Below are 12,856 nucleotides of genomic sequence, written 5' to 3' on the forward strand. Positions count from 1 at the left end.
TCAATATACAAAAGAAAGAGCAGGGGCCCCAACACAGATCCCTGCGGCACCCCAAAAGCGTCTTCATGAAGCAGATCTGATCCTGTGTCGTTTACAAGAGTCAGCTGCATTCGGCCCGTTAAGTAGGACTCGAACCAGTCAAAGGCAGCATCTCTGATGCCAAAACACCATAGTTTTTTTAACAAAATTTTATGATCAACAGTGTCAAAAGCTTTTTTAAGGTCAATGAGCACAGCACAAACAAAGTTATGTTGGTCGAGCTCAGTAAGAATAAAATCAGAGACATCGACTACTGCAGTTTCTGTGGAAAAGAGTTTTCGAAATCCAGACTGTCTGTCATTCAGGAAGTTGTGCTCAGAAATAAAATGAGACATTGCTCATGCACTAACTTTTTAAAAATTTTCATAGGAATTGGCAAAATGGAGATAGGCCGATAATTAGTAGGATCTGTTTTATTGCCACTTTTAAAAATAGGCGAGACCCTTTTAGTCTTCCAACATTTAGGTACATAACCAGTAAATAAAGATTTGTTGAAAAGACTTGATAAATAAATACTTAAAACTGACGAACCTGCTTTTAGCAGTCGTGAACCAATTCCGTCCAAGCCTGTAGCTTTATTAAGTTTTAGTGAACTAATTATTTTTTCGACACTTTTGGTCTCAATACAAGCCCACCGAAAATCGTGTCCGCTAACAGGTGGATTAACATTAGAAATGTCAGAAGAAGATTTAGAGGCTAGTTTGGCACCAACACTGACAAAAAATGAATTGAATGTGTTGGAAATTTTTTTTGGGTGAGAAGTATCTGTACCATCGTTTTGGACTACTCGTTTTATCGAGGTAGTATTGCCTGACTTATCAGGAACCAGTTTTTTTAGGGTTTTCCAAAGTTTTTTTGGCCGTTTTTGAAAGTCCTGCAAAACGTCATTATAGTACTCGTTTTTAATTCGATTTTTGAGACCTATTACCTGGTTCCTTTTTTGTTTGAAAGCTTCCCAGTCTATGATGGATTTTGTTTTTGATGCTTTCCGTTTCAAGAAGTCTCTTTCTTTGATGGCTATTATTAATTCATCAGTGACCCATGGCTCAACACGGCCAGAAAATCTATGTGTTTTAAAAGGGGCATGTTTGTCAGCCACTGTTTTAACATTTTTATTCAGTTTCTCACATGCTTCATCAAGGTGATCATAATTATTAAAATATGACCAGTCTAAATTCCTGAGGTCCTTCAGAAAAGCCTCTTCACTGAAGTTCTTGAAGCTACGAACCTTGCATGTTTTAGGTTCAAATTTTGGCCTTTCGAATTTTCTGATCACTTAAACTAAATTGTGATCACTGATGCCTAAATCCATGACACCAGTTTTAGAAATACAAGAACTGTTAGAAAGTATCAAGTCTATAAGAGTGCTACTATTTTCAGTAACACGAGTTGGCTCCGTAATATGTTGTTTTAGGAAAAGAGTGGAGCATAATTCCTTTATTTTGGAGGAAAGAGCGTATTTTGAAAGCATGTTATAGTTAAAATCTCCCAAGATAAAAACTTCTTTTTCTTTTGGGAGCTTGTTAAAACACTGTTTAAAATGAGTACACAGGTTTTCGGTACTCTGCAAATCACTACCTTCAGGTAGCCTGTAAACCCCACACACGTAAATAGGTTTAGTTTTTTTCAGGCACACTTTCACCCATAGTGATTCAACATTTTCGAAGTAAAGGTGTTTCAAAAGGTGGCTATCCAAGTTTTCATTAACAAAAATTAGAACACCCCCACCTCGTCTATTTCGATCATTCCTATAACAAACATAGCCATCAATTTTAACGTCATTGTCAGTGATGGTGTCATCAATTTTTCTAGTCGACTCATTTCGTTGTTGTTGGGTGAGCTACTTTTGAACGAAGGTTTTGTATTGCTCAAAAATACAACGAACACAAAAATCAGTTTTAGCGTAAATGTGGGGTTTCCTACCTGAGTAAAGTTATTATAGAGAGATCATTCTACGGTTATGTGCTCTTCCAAAACTATGTTTGAAGGATCTGAGGCAAGCCCATTTCCTTACGATGTTACACAGAAGGAGCAGCAGGAACCCACAACACAGCAAAGCTACCATATTAGATGATAGATGGATAAAAAACTGACTGGGATAAAAACAATTTATAAACAAAAACAATGATGATGATGATTTTGAGATAACAAGACAGCAAGCTGTGATGATGGAACTGGTCTAACGACCCTTGAAGTTAAAATTGTAGAGGTTACACCCTCTAAAGATCAAAACGCAATGCAAGATCTCCCTTTTTGCAAGGATAATCTGTAGATTCAAGGTAATTGAACCAAACAACCCTCTCTACACAATACAATACGTACAACTAACGGTCGGTACACAAAAACTGACAACATGAAAACAGAAGACAGACATAACGACAACAATACAACAAAGAATTTACTATAAAAACAAATAAATAAATATAAAACTATAAATATGAGTAGACAACCACCCGAGCGCCAGAACTTGTGAACCTGGCAGTAGCTTTCCACATGTGTTACGGGATCCCAACACTCAGCCTTACACGGGTAGTTGTCGCTTTGGACCAGCCATTTGCTTCGGACCAGCCGTAAGTCAGGACCAGCCTGAAGACAGTGGAGTAATGAACGTGGATGTAAAGTCACGGAAACAAGAAAGATAGAAATGAAAACCCCTTATATAGCTTCTTCGTAACATCAGGTATAGCAGGATCGTTAACCCTGTAGACTAAGTGAGCCAACTTAGCCTCCCTACAGAAGTGGGGTTATAAGTGGGGTCGTTACACCCAAAGACAAGGCAATTGCCAAGCCCCCTTGCTAAGCTTCTTATAATTGCTTTCTAGGAAAGCGGCGAGTGAGCGAACTCGTGAGTAACTGTATGTAAAACATACAGCAGGGGTAATTTCAAACAACTAGGAAAAAGAGATCCCTCCCCATTTTAATATAATGTACTCCCGTTTTAGTGCGAATTCACACTATTTAAATTTTGACAAAAAATAGCACATACACACTTACAAAACAACAAATTAAAGAAATGAAAAGATATAAATGAAGTAAAGAAGGCAGTACAATATATAATAAATTAAAAAGGACTTAGCTGTCAAAGCAGGAGCTCTTCAAGCTTTGGTCTTCTTTTTTCTTTCTTCGATTTAGCGCGCCAAGACCGGAGCGTTTTAGATACGTCCGACCTCAACGAGAGCTAAGCACAGAATGTATCAATTAGTGAGTAGTGTAACTGTTCTGCCCAATAGACGGATTCGCGTGACGTCATTTGTTTATGTTTTTTAGCTACGCAATGCGCATGCGTAAATCACTGGAGTCAAAACAAAGTGGATCGCGGCCATTTTGGTTGCTGTTTTGGCTTGAAAACTGTGCTGGCTGGGCAAGAGAGAAAGAAAATATTTATATTTTTGGAGATTATATCGAAGATGCCTAGTACCTGTTGTGCTGTAGGATGTACGAATAGAAAAACTGAGGAAAGTAGCTTACATTTTTATCGAATTCCTCCACCTTCAAATCCTGAAAGAAGGCAGAAATGGATAGTAGCAGTTGGAAGAAAAGATTGGCACGAACTTCAAATCAACAATGCTAGGTTGTGTAGTGAACACTTTATTTCTGGCAACAAATCTGAAAATAAACTTGATCCAGATTATATTCCAACACGATTCTTTCATTTGGAATCCAATGAAAGAACATTCCATCAGAAAAAAAAAAAGATTTGAACGTATCTCTAAACGTCGCGAAGTTAAAGAATCCACTTCTTCTACTAGCAGCACACTCCAGAATGAGAATGAATTTATTGATGCTGTTGAACCTGATTTTGTTGATTTTAAAAATTTATTTGAACTAGAAAAAAGCAAGACCAATGACTTAGCTGCTCAACTGGAAAAGGTACGCAAAGAAATGGAAACAGTTCAAGCAGACGTGGATTCAAAGAAGAAACTCATCATTCAATGCCACAATGACTCAATTAGATTGACCCAAAATAATCGAAATTTGAAAAAGAAACTCAAGAAATTAAAATCTGAATCGTTTGGTTATGAAAGTATAAAGTCCAATCCAAAAAAACACCTCTTTTATACTGGCATTATAAGAGACATATTTCAATTGCTTTTCAAGCATTCGAAGTTACCTATAATTTCAAAAAAGTTGCAATCTGAAGATCACCTCCTACTGGTTTTGATGAAGTTGAGACTTGGTATCAAAAATAAAGATTTGGCATACAGGTTCAAAGTTGCTGAATCTGTGGTATCTAAAATCCTTCGCACATTGTTGCCTGTTTTTTCAAAGTTTATGTTGAACAATTTTTTTTCATGGCCTGAAAAAGAAGCTCTTCGATAGAATTTACCTGAATGCTTTCGCAAAAAGTATACCAGATGTGTGTGTATTATCGACTGCACTGAGATTTTTACAGAACGTCCTTTGGGATTAAATGCAAGAGCACAAACATGGTCTAACTATAAAAATCACAACACCATAAAATATCTTGTTGCTTGCTCACCAACTGGAGCTGTCACTTTTATGTCTGGAGGATGGGGTGGTCGAGTTTCAGACAAGGAGATAACCGTAAAATGTGGGTTTCTTGATTTGATTGAACATGGGGTTTTACTGTTATGGAGGAAGTAGCTACAATGGGTGGTATATTAGAGATTCCTTCATTTACCAAGGGGAAATCACAGTTGTCAGGTGGAGAGGTTGACCACAGTCGTCAAATCGCCAATGTGCGTATTCACATTGAAAGAGTTATAGGGAGAATGAGAAAATTTAATATCTTGAATACGCTCATACCGCTAACTCAAGTTGATCTACTGGATGATATTATGGTTTGTGTAGCTGGATTGGTTAATGTGAGTCCAAAAATAGTGGCATAATAATTTTAGTATCTTCTTTTGTGAAAGTAGTCAAGATTTTCCATAAGCATTTCATTGGTATTTGTTTATTTGATAGTTTTTTTTTTTTTAAGTTTCATGTCACACAAGAGATTCAGATTTACTTAGGGAAAAACAAATGTTTCTACATAATAAAGAATAACACAATTTTCTTTTACATGCAACTCGATTAGTGTCCTTATTTCAATATTAAAGAATATTACATATTGATAATACGGCATGGAATTTAAATATGTAAACATGGTCAGAGCTTTTCCTAAGAATATCACCAAAATCTACTCTCCTTCATTTACTTTGTTTATTTTTGGTAATCTTTTTGCCTTTTGGTCCTACACAATCAGGACAAAACCATTGTTTATTTACTTGAGGTGTCCTGAGTACGTTGACACATGCATAGTGAAACCATGTAATTTTACATTCAGTATTATCACAAGCGATCATTGGCTTAAAACAGGGACGTTACTCTGATTAATTAGTTTTAATTTTTATGTTTTTAAACATTCTATTTAATAGTGAAAGAAATGAGCAATATGAGCAATACAAATCATTTTTTATCTTATGTTTCTTACCCCGACATACAAGTACAATTGGCACTTAATATCCATCCACTTTTGTGTATGCAAACCCAAACTTCATAGAGAACTTCTTTCTGGCCTTGTCGTTGACTGGGTAAAACTTTAGTTTTGCAAAAGAAAAATTTTGGTGTTCAATCTTGTGAATATAAACTTGATGTACGTGTCCCGAAACAAAAAAGTTGTACGATTCAAGGGATTTGTAAGCTTACATTTTGTCTTTTGTGAATTCACTTGGCGTTTCAATGAGATAGTTCCAAATATCAGGGTAACAAACATCAGGCAGCTGTTTAACATCAGTGGTCCAGTTACCTTCCTCTATGTTGAAAGGGTCTTCTAAAAGAACCTCATTTTCGAGTGTCAATTTTTTTTTATAATGCAAACGATCTTCTTCTAAGATTAGTGTTTTAAAATACGGGGATTCTTTTTTCCATATTTCAATCATCTTCAATCACACTCTAATCCAAAAGGCGGGAATTTTCTTCTTTTTTTTGCTTCTCGAAACATAGTTGTTTTTTTTTTGAAAAACGTGAGCATTTTTTAGACTCACGTGCACATTCAACTTTGAAGTGGAAAATGATTGGTTCCTAGAAAAAAAAAATCGCAATCATGTTTGACTCGATACCCCACACCTTTTCGTTGCAACCAATCAAAAGATACTATAAAGAGAAAATGATATTGTTATACGTAGCCATAATGATTGTTTTTATATTTTTCTGAAACCTTCGTCTTTACAATCCAGTTGAAAAAAAACAGAATCAAAACATTAAATTTATTATAGAAGATACAAGTCAGAGGGAAAACAAGCTTGTTATTTATTTTAGTATATCTGAGAACAAGGAAGAAGCAATTATTTATGCATTTCACAGCAAATCGCGGTTTGTTTTGACTCCAGTCCGCGTTGAGGCCTGGTAATGACAACAATGTGACGTCACACAGAAATAGGTCTATCTTAGGACACTTCCCAATCTTTGGACATAAAGATGTCCAGTCTAATACTGGGCAGGGTGCCACAAGATTGGGCATGAGACCATGTTTGGCCCATCTTCAGGCGCCTTTTAGATTTTAAAGAACGGGTGTAACACATAAGCTCTGTTGTTTGCAAGACCCAACAAACATTCTCAGACACATTAGAAAAATCATATTTAAGGTATGTACGCAAAAAAGGAATTTGACTGTATTGTTGATATGACCAGGCCAGTTTTTGGACATAGTAAAGCTAGCTAGCACGTATATATAGGATTTTTATACAGTAAGAAAATCATTTACAAAGAGGTGGCTAGCCACCGCAATGATGAACTCAACCTGTTAGGTCTTTTGAAATAAGCTAGAGGTTGTATTCCTCTAGAGAAAATGCCTCTAAAAGCACAATTCTCCCTTTTTACAAGGAATTAATTAAAAATTATAAAAAAATAAAAAGGACACAAGACATTTGAAAAGATGAACAGAACTTTAACCAAGGGCAGGTAGGTTTTAACCCGTATTTCTGAACCTGAGTACCCTGGATGTCTGGCTGGGTCACCTCCAAAAGATCCACGGACGATCCTCAGCAGAAATTAGACATCCCTATCTTCCTAAAGTAAACTTTGACCACTTCCTGTTCAACTGTGCTAATCTTTGTTTTTAACTCAGGTAATAATCAAGACAGTTACAGTCATCTGTTAAAAAAATTGTTAACATAACTATCAAAATTATGGAATATGTGAACAAGAGATAAATAACTTATCCTAAGATTACTTAAATGAGCATTGTATCATAAGTGGAGTCGTAAGACATTGTATCATAAGTGGAGTCGCTCTCCAAAGACAAGATCATGTGTGATCAAGCCACCCCCCCCCCCCCCCCCCCCCTGCTATTTTTTTTTATTTTTAACTGGGGTAATAAGTGGAGTTGTCACTCTCCAAAGACAAGACCTAGTATGATCAAACCCCCTTGCTAACTTAATTTTTATTCGATTTTGTAGTAGCCAAATTTTGAAAATAAAATGTTTAAATATAAAGAATCAGATAAATCGTATTCAACCATATTGTTAATTAACTAGCTAGCTGGTAACTTGATTGGATCACAGGCGCGGATTTAGACTAGGTCAACCCTGTCACGCGACCTAGTAAAAAAATGCCGAGGATTGAAATCGAATTCTGTCGAATTTACCCGGAATCTGAAGATCGAAATATTTCTCCTTGTTTTCTCATAACGCGAATTGGATCAACCTATGTTGACCTGACCTGTGTTAGCCAGTCTTGGCTCTAGGTTATCCCGCGAGGCTTTTACCGTCGACTAGAATCAAACCTATGTGGGCCCGACCTATTTTGAGTCAGAAATTTTGAAGTCAGCCCAGTCTTGGCTCTAGGTTATCCCGCGAGGCTTTTACCGTCGACAAGAATCAAACCTATGTTGGCCTGACCTATTTTTAGTCAGAAATTTTGAAGCCAGCCAGTCTTGGCTCTAGGTTATCCCGTGAGGCTTTCACCATACACTAGAGTCAACCTATCTTGGCCTGACCTATTTTTAGTCAGAAATTTTGAAGCCAGCCAGTCTTGGCTCTAGGTTATCCCGTGAGGCTTTCACCGTTGACTAGAATCAACCTATGTGGGCCTGACCTATTTTTAGTCAGAAAGTTTTAAACAAACCTGTCAAAATTTGTAGCATGTTGGTATAAATATAAGTAAGGCATGCGGAAGATTCTTTCCGTTCTCAACATGGCTTGCAAGAGCTTGAGAGAGCGTGTGGAGTTAGTTTTTGAAAACGAAAATTTTGATGAGCTACCTCAAATTTACGCCGAATTAAATAAAAAGTTTAAATGTAATTCTGTTTTGCCATCTACTGACGTGTTGCAAAAACAACTTACTTTTGGTTTTATCCAAAGAAATTGCCATGCAGAATACTACCTTCCTGCCTATTTGAAAGCAAAGAAGGATGGTTGCGCAATTACGTTGAAGTGAGTTGTTTATGTTTATCTTTTGTTGTTTCTATAATAGCTATGCGTTTTTGTTACTATGACCACTAACTATGCAGCTGAATATTGTCTTAAAAAAGATTATGAATAATCTTTGTTGTTTTAAAATGTGCAAAGGTCATCTCAAATATGTCTTGCTTGTTCAGTTTCTTTTGTTGATGCATTCTTAGTTTATTTATATATTGAGCAAGCTGAATTTCATAAACAAACCTTTAATAGGCAGCAGTTTGGCAAAATGTGTAGTTAAAGTTTTAGAATAGCTAGCAATACCTATTTTTATTACAGGTCTCAGGTCAATGGAAATTGCCTGTACAGTTCTATGGCGTTGTGTTTGTTTGGGAAAAATGTGATGGTTGACGACTTACGAATTCTTGTGTCAGTGGAGCTAATGATGAATGCTAGCTTTTACTACTGTAAGCATCCTCTATTTTCTTCTATCCTTGCTCTTCCAGAAAGTCTCTTTAAATCTATGGAAGATATTCTCAATATGTCTGTCTGCAATTCTGCATTTAACACAGACAAAAAACAAGAAGACTTAGTTAAGGAGGTAGCCATTTTAAATTTAGTAGATCGGAAATATTGTTCCTTTCTTGCTATGCTTGCTCTGTCATCTGTCACAAACAGGAATATATTTTCTTATTACCCAGATTATGGATGCAAAAAAGCTCAAATGTTGTTTAACCAATTAATAGAGCCTAGACAACCAAGCTCTGCTTTTGCTATTCACATTTTGTTTTGCTATGAGGGCTTACTTCCATCCAGAGAAAATTTTGCACCTAATCATTTCGTTCCAATTATTTTTAAGCAGATACGTAAACGCAAGTCAGGTTCAGCTGCGGACACAAAAGTTTTATCTCCTCCTGTGAAAAGGCAAACAAGGTTTTTTCCGGATGCACAGGCAACAGGGAAATTATCTCTTGTAAAACCTGTGATTAAAGATAAACAGTTTAATTTCTTTCCTAATAAAGCTTCCTTTAACAATAAACTAACTGAAGATTATAAAGATAGTAACAATAATAGCACATCTGCTGAAGATTTTAATAACAATGACAAAGCTTTAAATGATATTTCCTTTGCTACTGTTTTAAATTTTAAACATCAATATGACGTTGCCTCTTTCCTTTCTAAAGTTTCAGGTCTAAATGATAAAGGTGTACACAACCTAATCACCAATGTTTTTGTGCCCGATAAATCTTTTATTTTTCCTAAAAAAAGTGGGCGTTCCTTTCGGCATGAATGGCTAAAGACCTTTTTATGGCTTAAATATTCACCAACTTTGGATGGAGCATTTTGTTTGCCATGTATCCTTTTTGGTCACAAGGTTGCTAACAAAACTTCTAAGTTACAGAAATTGCTTTCTCAACCTTTTCGACATTGGCCAGCTGCCAAAAACTTTTTTAAACAACATGAAACATCAAAAAATGGTTTACATATTCAAACCAGCCTAACTTTTAGTGCATTTGTGAAGAATTTTTTAGGAGAAACTCAACCAATCAGTGTAATCATAGATTCCAACTACAAAAAACAGGTTGCTGATAATCGAAAGTTCTTAACACCAATTGTTGACACCATAATTTTATGTGGTCGTGTTTGTATTCCTCTTCGTGGCCACAGGGATGATAGTAAATATCATCCTGAAGTTGGAAATTTTTTAACTGGTTCAACTGGCAATTTTATTGATCTTTTAAATTACAGAGTACGTGGTGGAGACACAACCCTTGAAAATCATCTTCTAAAATGTAATAAGAATTCTTCTTATATTTCTAAAACTTCACAGAATGAAATAATTAATTGTTGTGCAGATATAATCACAGAAAATATTGTTTCTGAAGTTAAGAAAAACAAGTTTTTTACGATTATAGCTGATGAAGCATCAGATACATCCAATAAAGAGCAGTTATCATTAGTTTTACGCTATGTAGATAGCAATTTTGACATTAAAGAAGATTTCATTCGATTTCTTCACTGTAAGGAAGGTTTATCTGGAAGTGCTCTTGCTTCCATTATTCTCAAAGCTCTAAGTGATGACCTAGTTCTAAATGTTCAAGACTGTAGAGGCCAGGGTTATGATGGGGCTGGCGCTGTGGCTGGTAGAATTAATGGTCTTTCTGCTCATATTTTGAGAATCAACAGGAAGGCTATTTATACTCATTGTCATAGTCATCGCCTCAACCTCTGTATATGTGCCTCTTGTTCAGTCCAAACAATTAGAAATGTGCTTGATAACATAAAAGAGATTTCCTATTTTTTTAATTTTTCCCAAGTAAGGGAAGACATGTTTGTGAAAAATATTAAATTGTATGCTCCTGATTCCTTAAAAAATAAGCTTAAGGATGTTTGTCGCACAAGGTGGATTGAACGTGTTGAAGGTATGGATACATTCCAAGAACTTTATGTCCCTCTTGTTTTCACTCTTGAGGAGATGTTTGTTCAAAGGCAATGCAATATTGACACATCATCAAAAGCCTTGTCCTTATATAAATTAATTACAAGTTTTGATTTTATTATTACAATGGTAATTACTCGGTCTGTATTTGATATAACACTGCCAGTAACACGAATGCTTCAGAGCAAATCCAACGATATTTTTGAGGGACTTCATATGATTGATGCTCTTAAAAGTGCAGCCATGGCTACACGAAATGCAGTTGATGCCTACCATGAAATGTGGTATGAGAAAGCTGTATCTCTAGCTCAAAAAGTATGTGTTACTCCTACAAAACCTAGAACTTGTAGACGTCAAAAAAACAGATCTAACATTCCTGCTGAAAACATTTCGGATTATTTTAAAAGGACAACAACTATTCCAATGTTGGACCATTTAAATTCTGAATTGAAGTTACGTTTTGACATATCTACTGTGACTTCTTATCAGGGCTTGTCAATTATTCCATCTAAGATGATGTTTTTAGTTAGTAAACATGGTCTATTGGGATGGAAAGACAAGTTTACAGCTTTTTGTAGCTTTTATTCTGATGACATGCCAAACTTTTTAGCTCTTGATGCTGAGCTAGATCTCTGGCATAAGTACTGGGAGATGCAGGATAGTTATCCTGATAATATTTCAGCCACTCTTAAAGCAATTCCATCATTACAATTTGACAATTTGACTGTAGCCTTAAGAATTCTTGCCACATTACCAGTGACATCCTGCGAATGTGAACGCTCTTTCTCTGCAATGAGAAGGCTTAAGAACTACAATCGCAGTACAATGGTGGCAGATAGGTTAAATGGCTTAGCTTTGTTACATATACACAAAGAATTTGTACCATCCACCTCATCAGTCATCAATAAGTTTGCTGTTAAAAACAGGAGATTGGATTTTAAGTAAAATGTTTAAATCAATTATTTTTCTATGTAGCCTCAATATATACTCATATTGTTTATATCTAAAGTTAAAATTAACAAGTAATAAAATAAATAATATTGTTTCTTCCTTTTCTGAATAAATATATAAATATAAATAAATTTTAAAATAAAGTATAATTTTTTGTACAAATCCATACCTAAGAAACTACTTTCTGTAATAAGTTTCATACTCAATATATTTCTCTCTCTCCTCTCCCCCCCCTCCCCATTTTTGGTGATGACAAACCTGATTGATTCAAAATTGTCCCCGGGCTCAGTAGGCTCCGCTGACAGTACCTGGGTCAAGGAGTAACTAAGTCTTTTTTTTCCTTCTAAGCTTTCTCGAATGCTTAAATTTTACGTGGTGGCGATGAAGGTGATGATAACGTTATGAATCCAATTACCTTCTTTTTAGTTTTTTTCATTTACCTTCTTACAGTAGTTATATACAGTACATTTGTTTTTGCAATGATGTGACAAAACAGCAAGCTGCAATGATAATACTTAACCCTCTGCAAATTTTACAATCATCATACGATGATGTAACAAAACAGCAAGCTGTAATGATAATACTCAACCCTCTTAAAATTTTACAATCATCATACGATGATGTGACAAAACAGCTAGCTGCAATGATAATTAATTCCTGTGCGTGCAGTTGACAGAGCCATTTCTTTACTTCCACTTTAACAATAACTTCTTTCTATAAATAAATTTTCCTTATTCCGGGCTCGGCCTGACTCCAGCCGACAGTACCTGGTTTCCGGAGCGGCATTATGACTGTCCATGTCGGGCTTAACGAACTATATTTTCATTCTATTTTTCGTTTGTCCTAGGCATGCTGACGAGCCCTGACATTGGGCGAAACAGTCTAAAAATGATTTATGCTAACGAAATACATTTAAGTTGTCATTCTTTTTCTATTTGAAGTGTTTATGCTGAGCTGCGGCGTTTATGAGAATGTTTCGTTTCTGTTATCAAGGTCTAAAACGTCTGCATACGAGGTTGTTTTTTGTCCCCGTTTAAGCCTATTTCAGGGTTCGCAAAGCCCGTTTTAGCGAAAGCTTCTGGGG

At 35.8% G+C, this 12,856-nt stretch overlaps 3 protein-coding genes across 3 annotated transcripts; all 3 read left to right on the forward strand.

The window, feature by feature from the left end:
* Nucleotides 1–3,034: 3,034 nt before the first annotated feature.
* On the forward strand, nucleotides 3,035–5,055 carry LOC130625752 (THAP domain-containing protein 11-like). The gene has a single exon (XM_057440854.1). It carries the CDS (start codon nucleotides 3,447–3,449, stop codon nucleotides 3,738–3,740), a length of 294 nt encoding a protein of 97 aa, XP_057296837.1. The 5' UTR covers nucleotides 3,035–3,446; the 3' UTR covers nucleotides 3,741–5,055.
* On the forward strand, nucleotides 3,922–4,644 carry LOC130625139 (uncharacterized). The gene is made up of 2 exons (XM_057440207.1): nucleotides 3,922–4,266; nucleotides 4,360–4,644. The coding sequence occupies exons 1-2, from the start codon at nucleotides 3,922–3,924 to the stop codon at nucleotides 4,642–4,644; spliced, it is 630 nt and encodes a 209-aa protein (XP_057296190.1).
* Nucleotides 5,056–7,881: 2,826 nt separating the features above from the next.
* On the forward strand, nucleotides 7,882–12,856 carry LOC130625584 (52 kDa repressor of the inhibitor of the protein kinase-like). Its single transcript, XM_057440688.1, has 2 exons — nucleotides 7,882–8,417; nucleotides 8,721–12,856. Exons 1-2 carry the CDS (start codon nucleotides 8,152–8,154, stop codon nucleotides 11,764–11,766), a joined length of 3,312 nt encoding a protein of 1,103 aa, XP_057296671.1. The 5' UTR covers nucleotides 7,882–8,151; the 3' UTR covers nucleotides 11,767–12,856.

Source organism: Hydractinia symbiolongicarpus, chromosome 14, assembly GCF_029227915.1.
Source record: "Hydractinia symbiolongicarpus strain clone_291-10 chromosome 14, HSymV2.1, whole genome shotgun sequence".
NCBI classification, from domain to species: domain Eukaryota; kingdom Metazoa; phylum Cnidaria; class Hydrozoa; order Anthoathecata; family Hydractiniidae; genus Hydractinia; species Hydractinia symbiolongicarpus.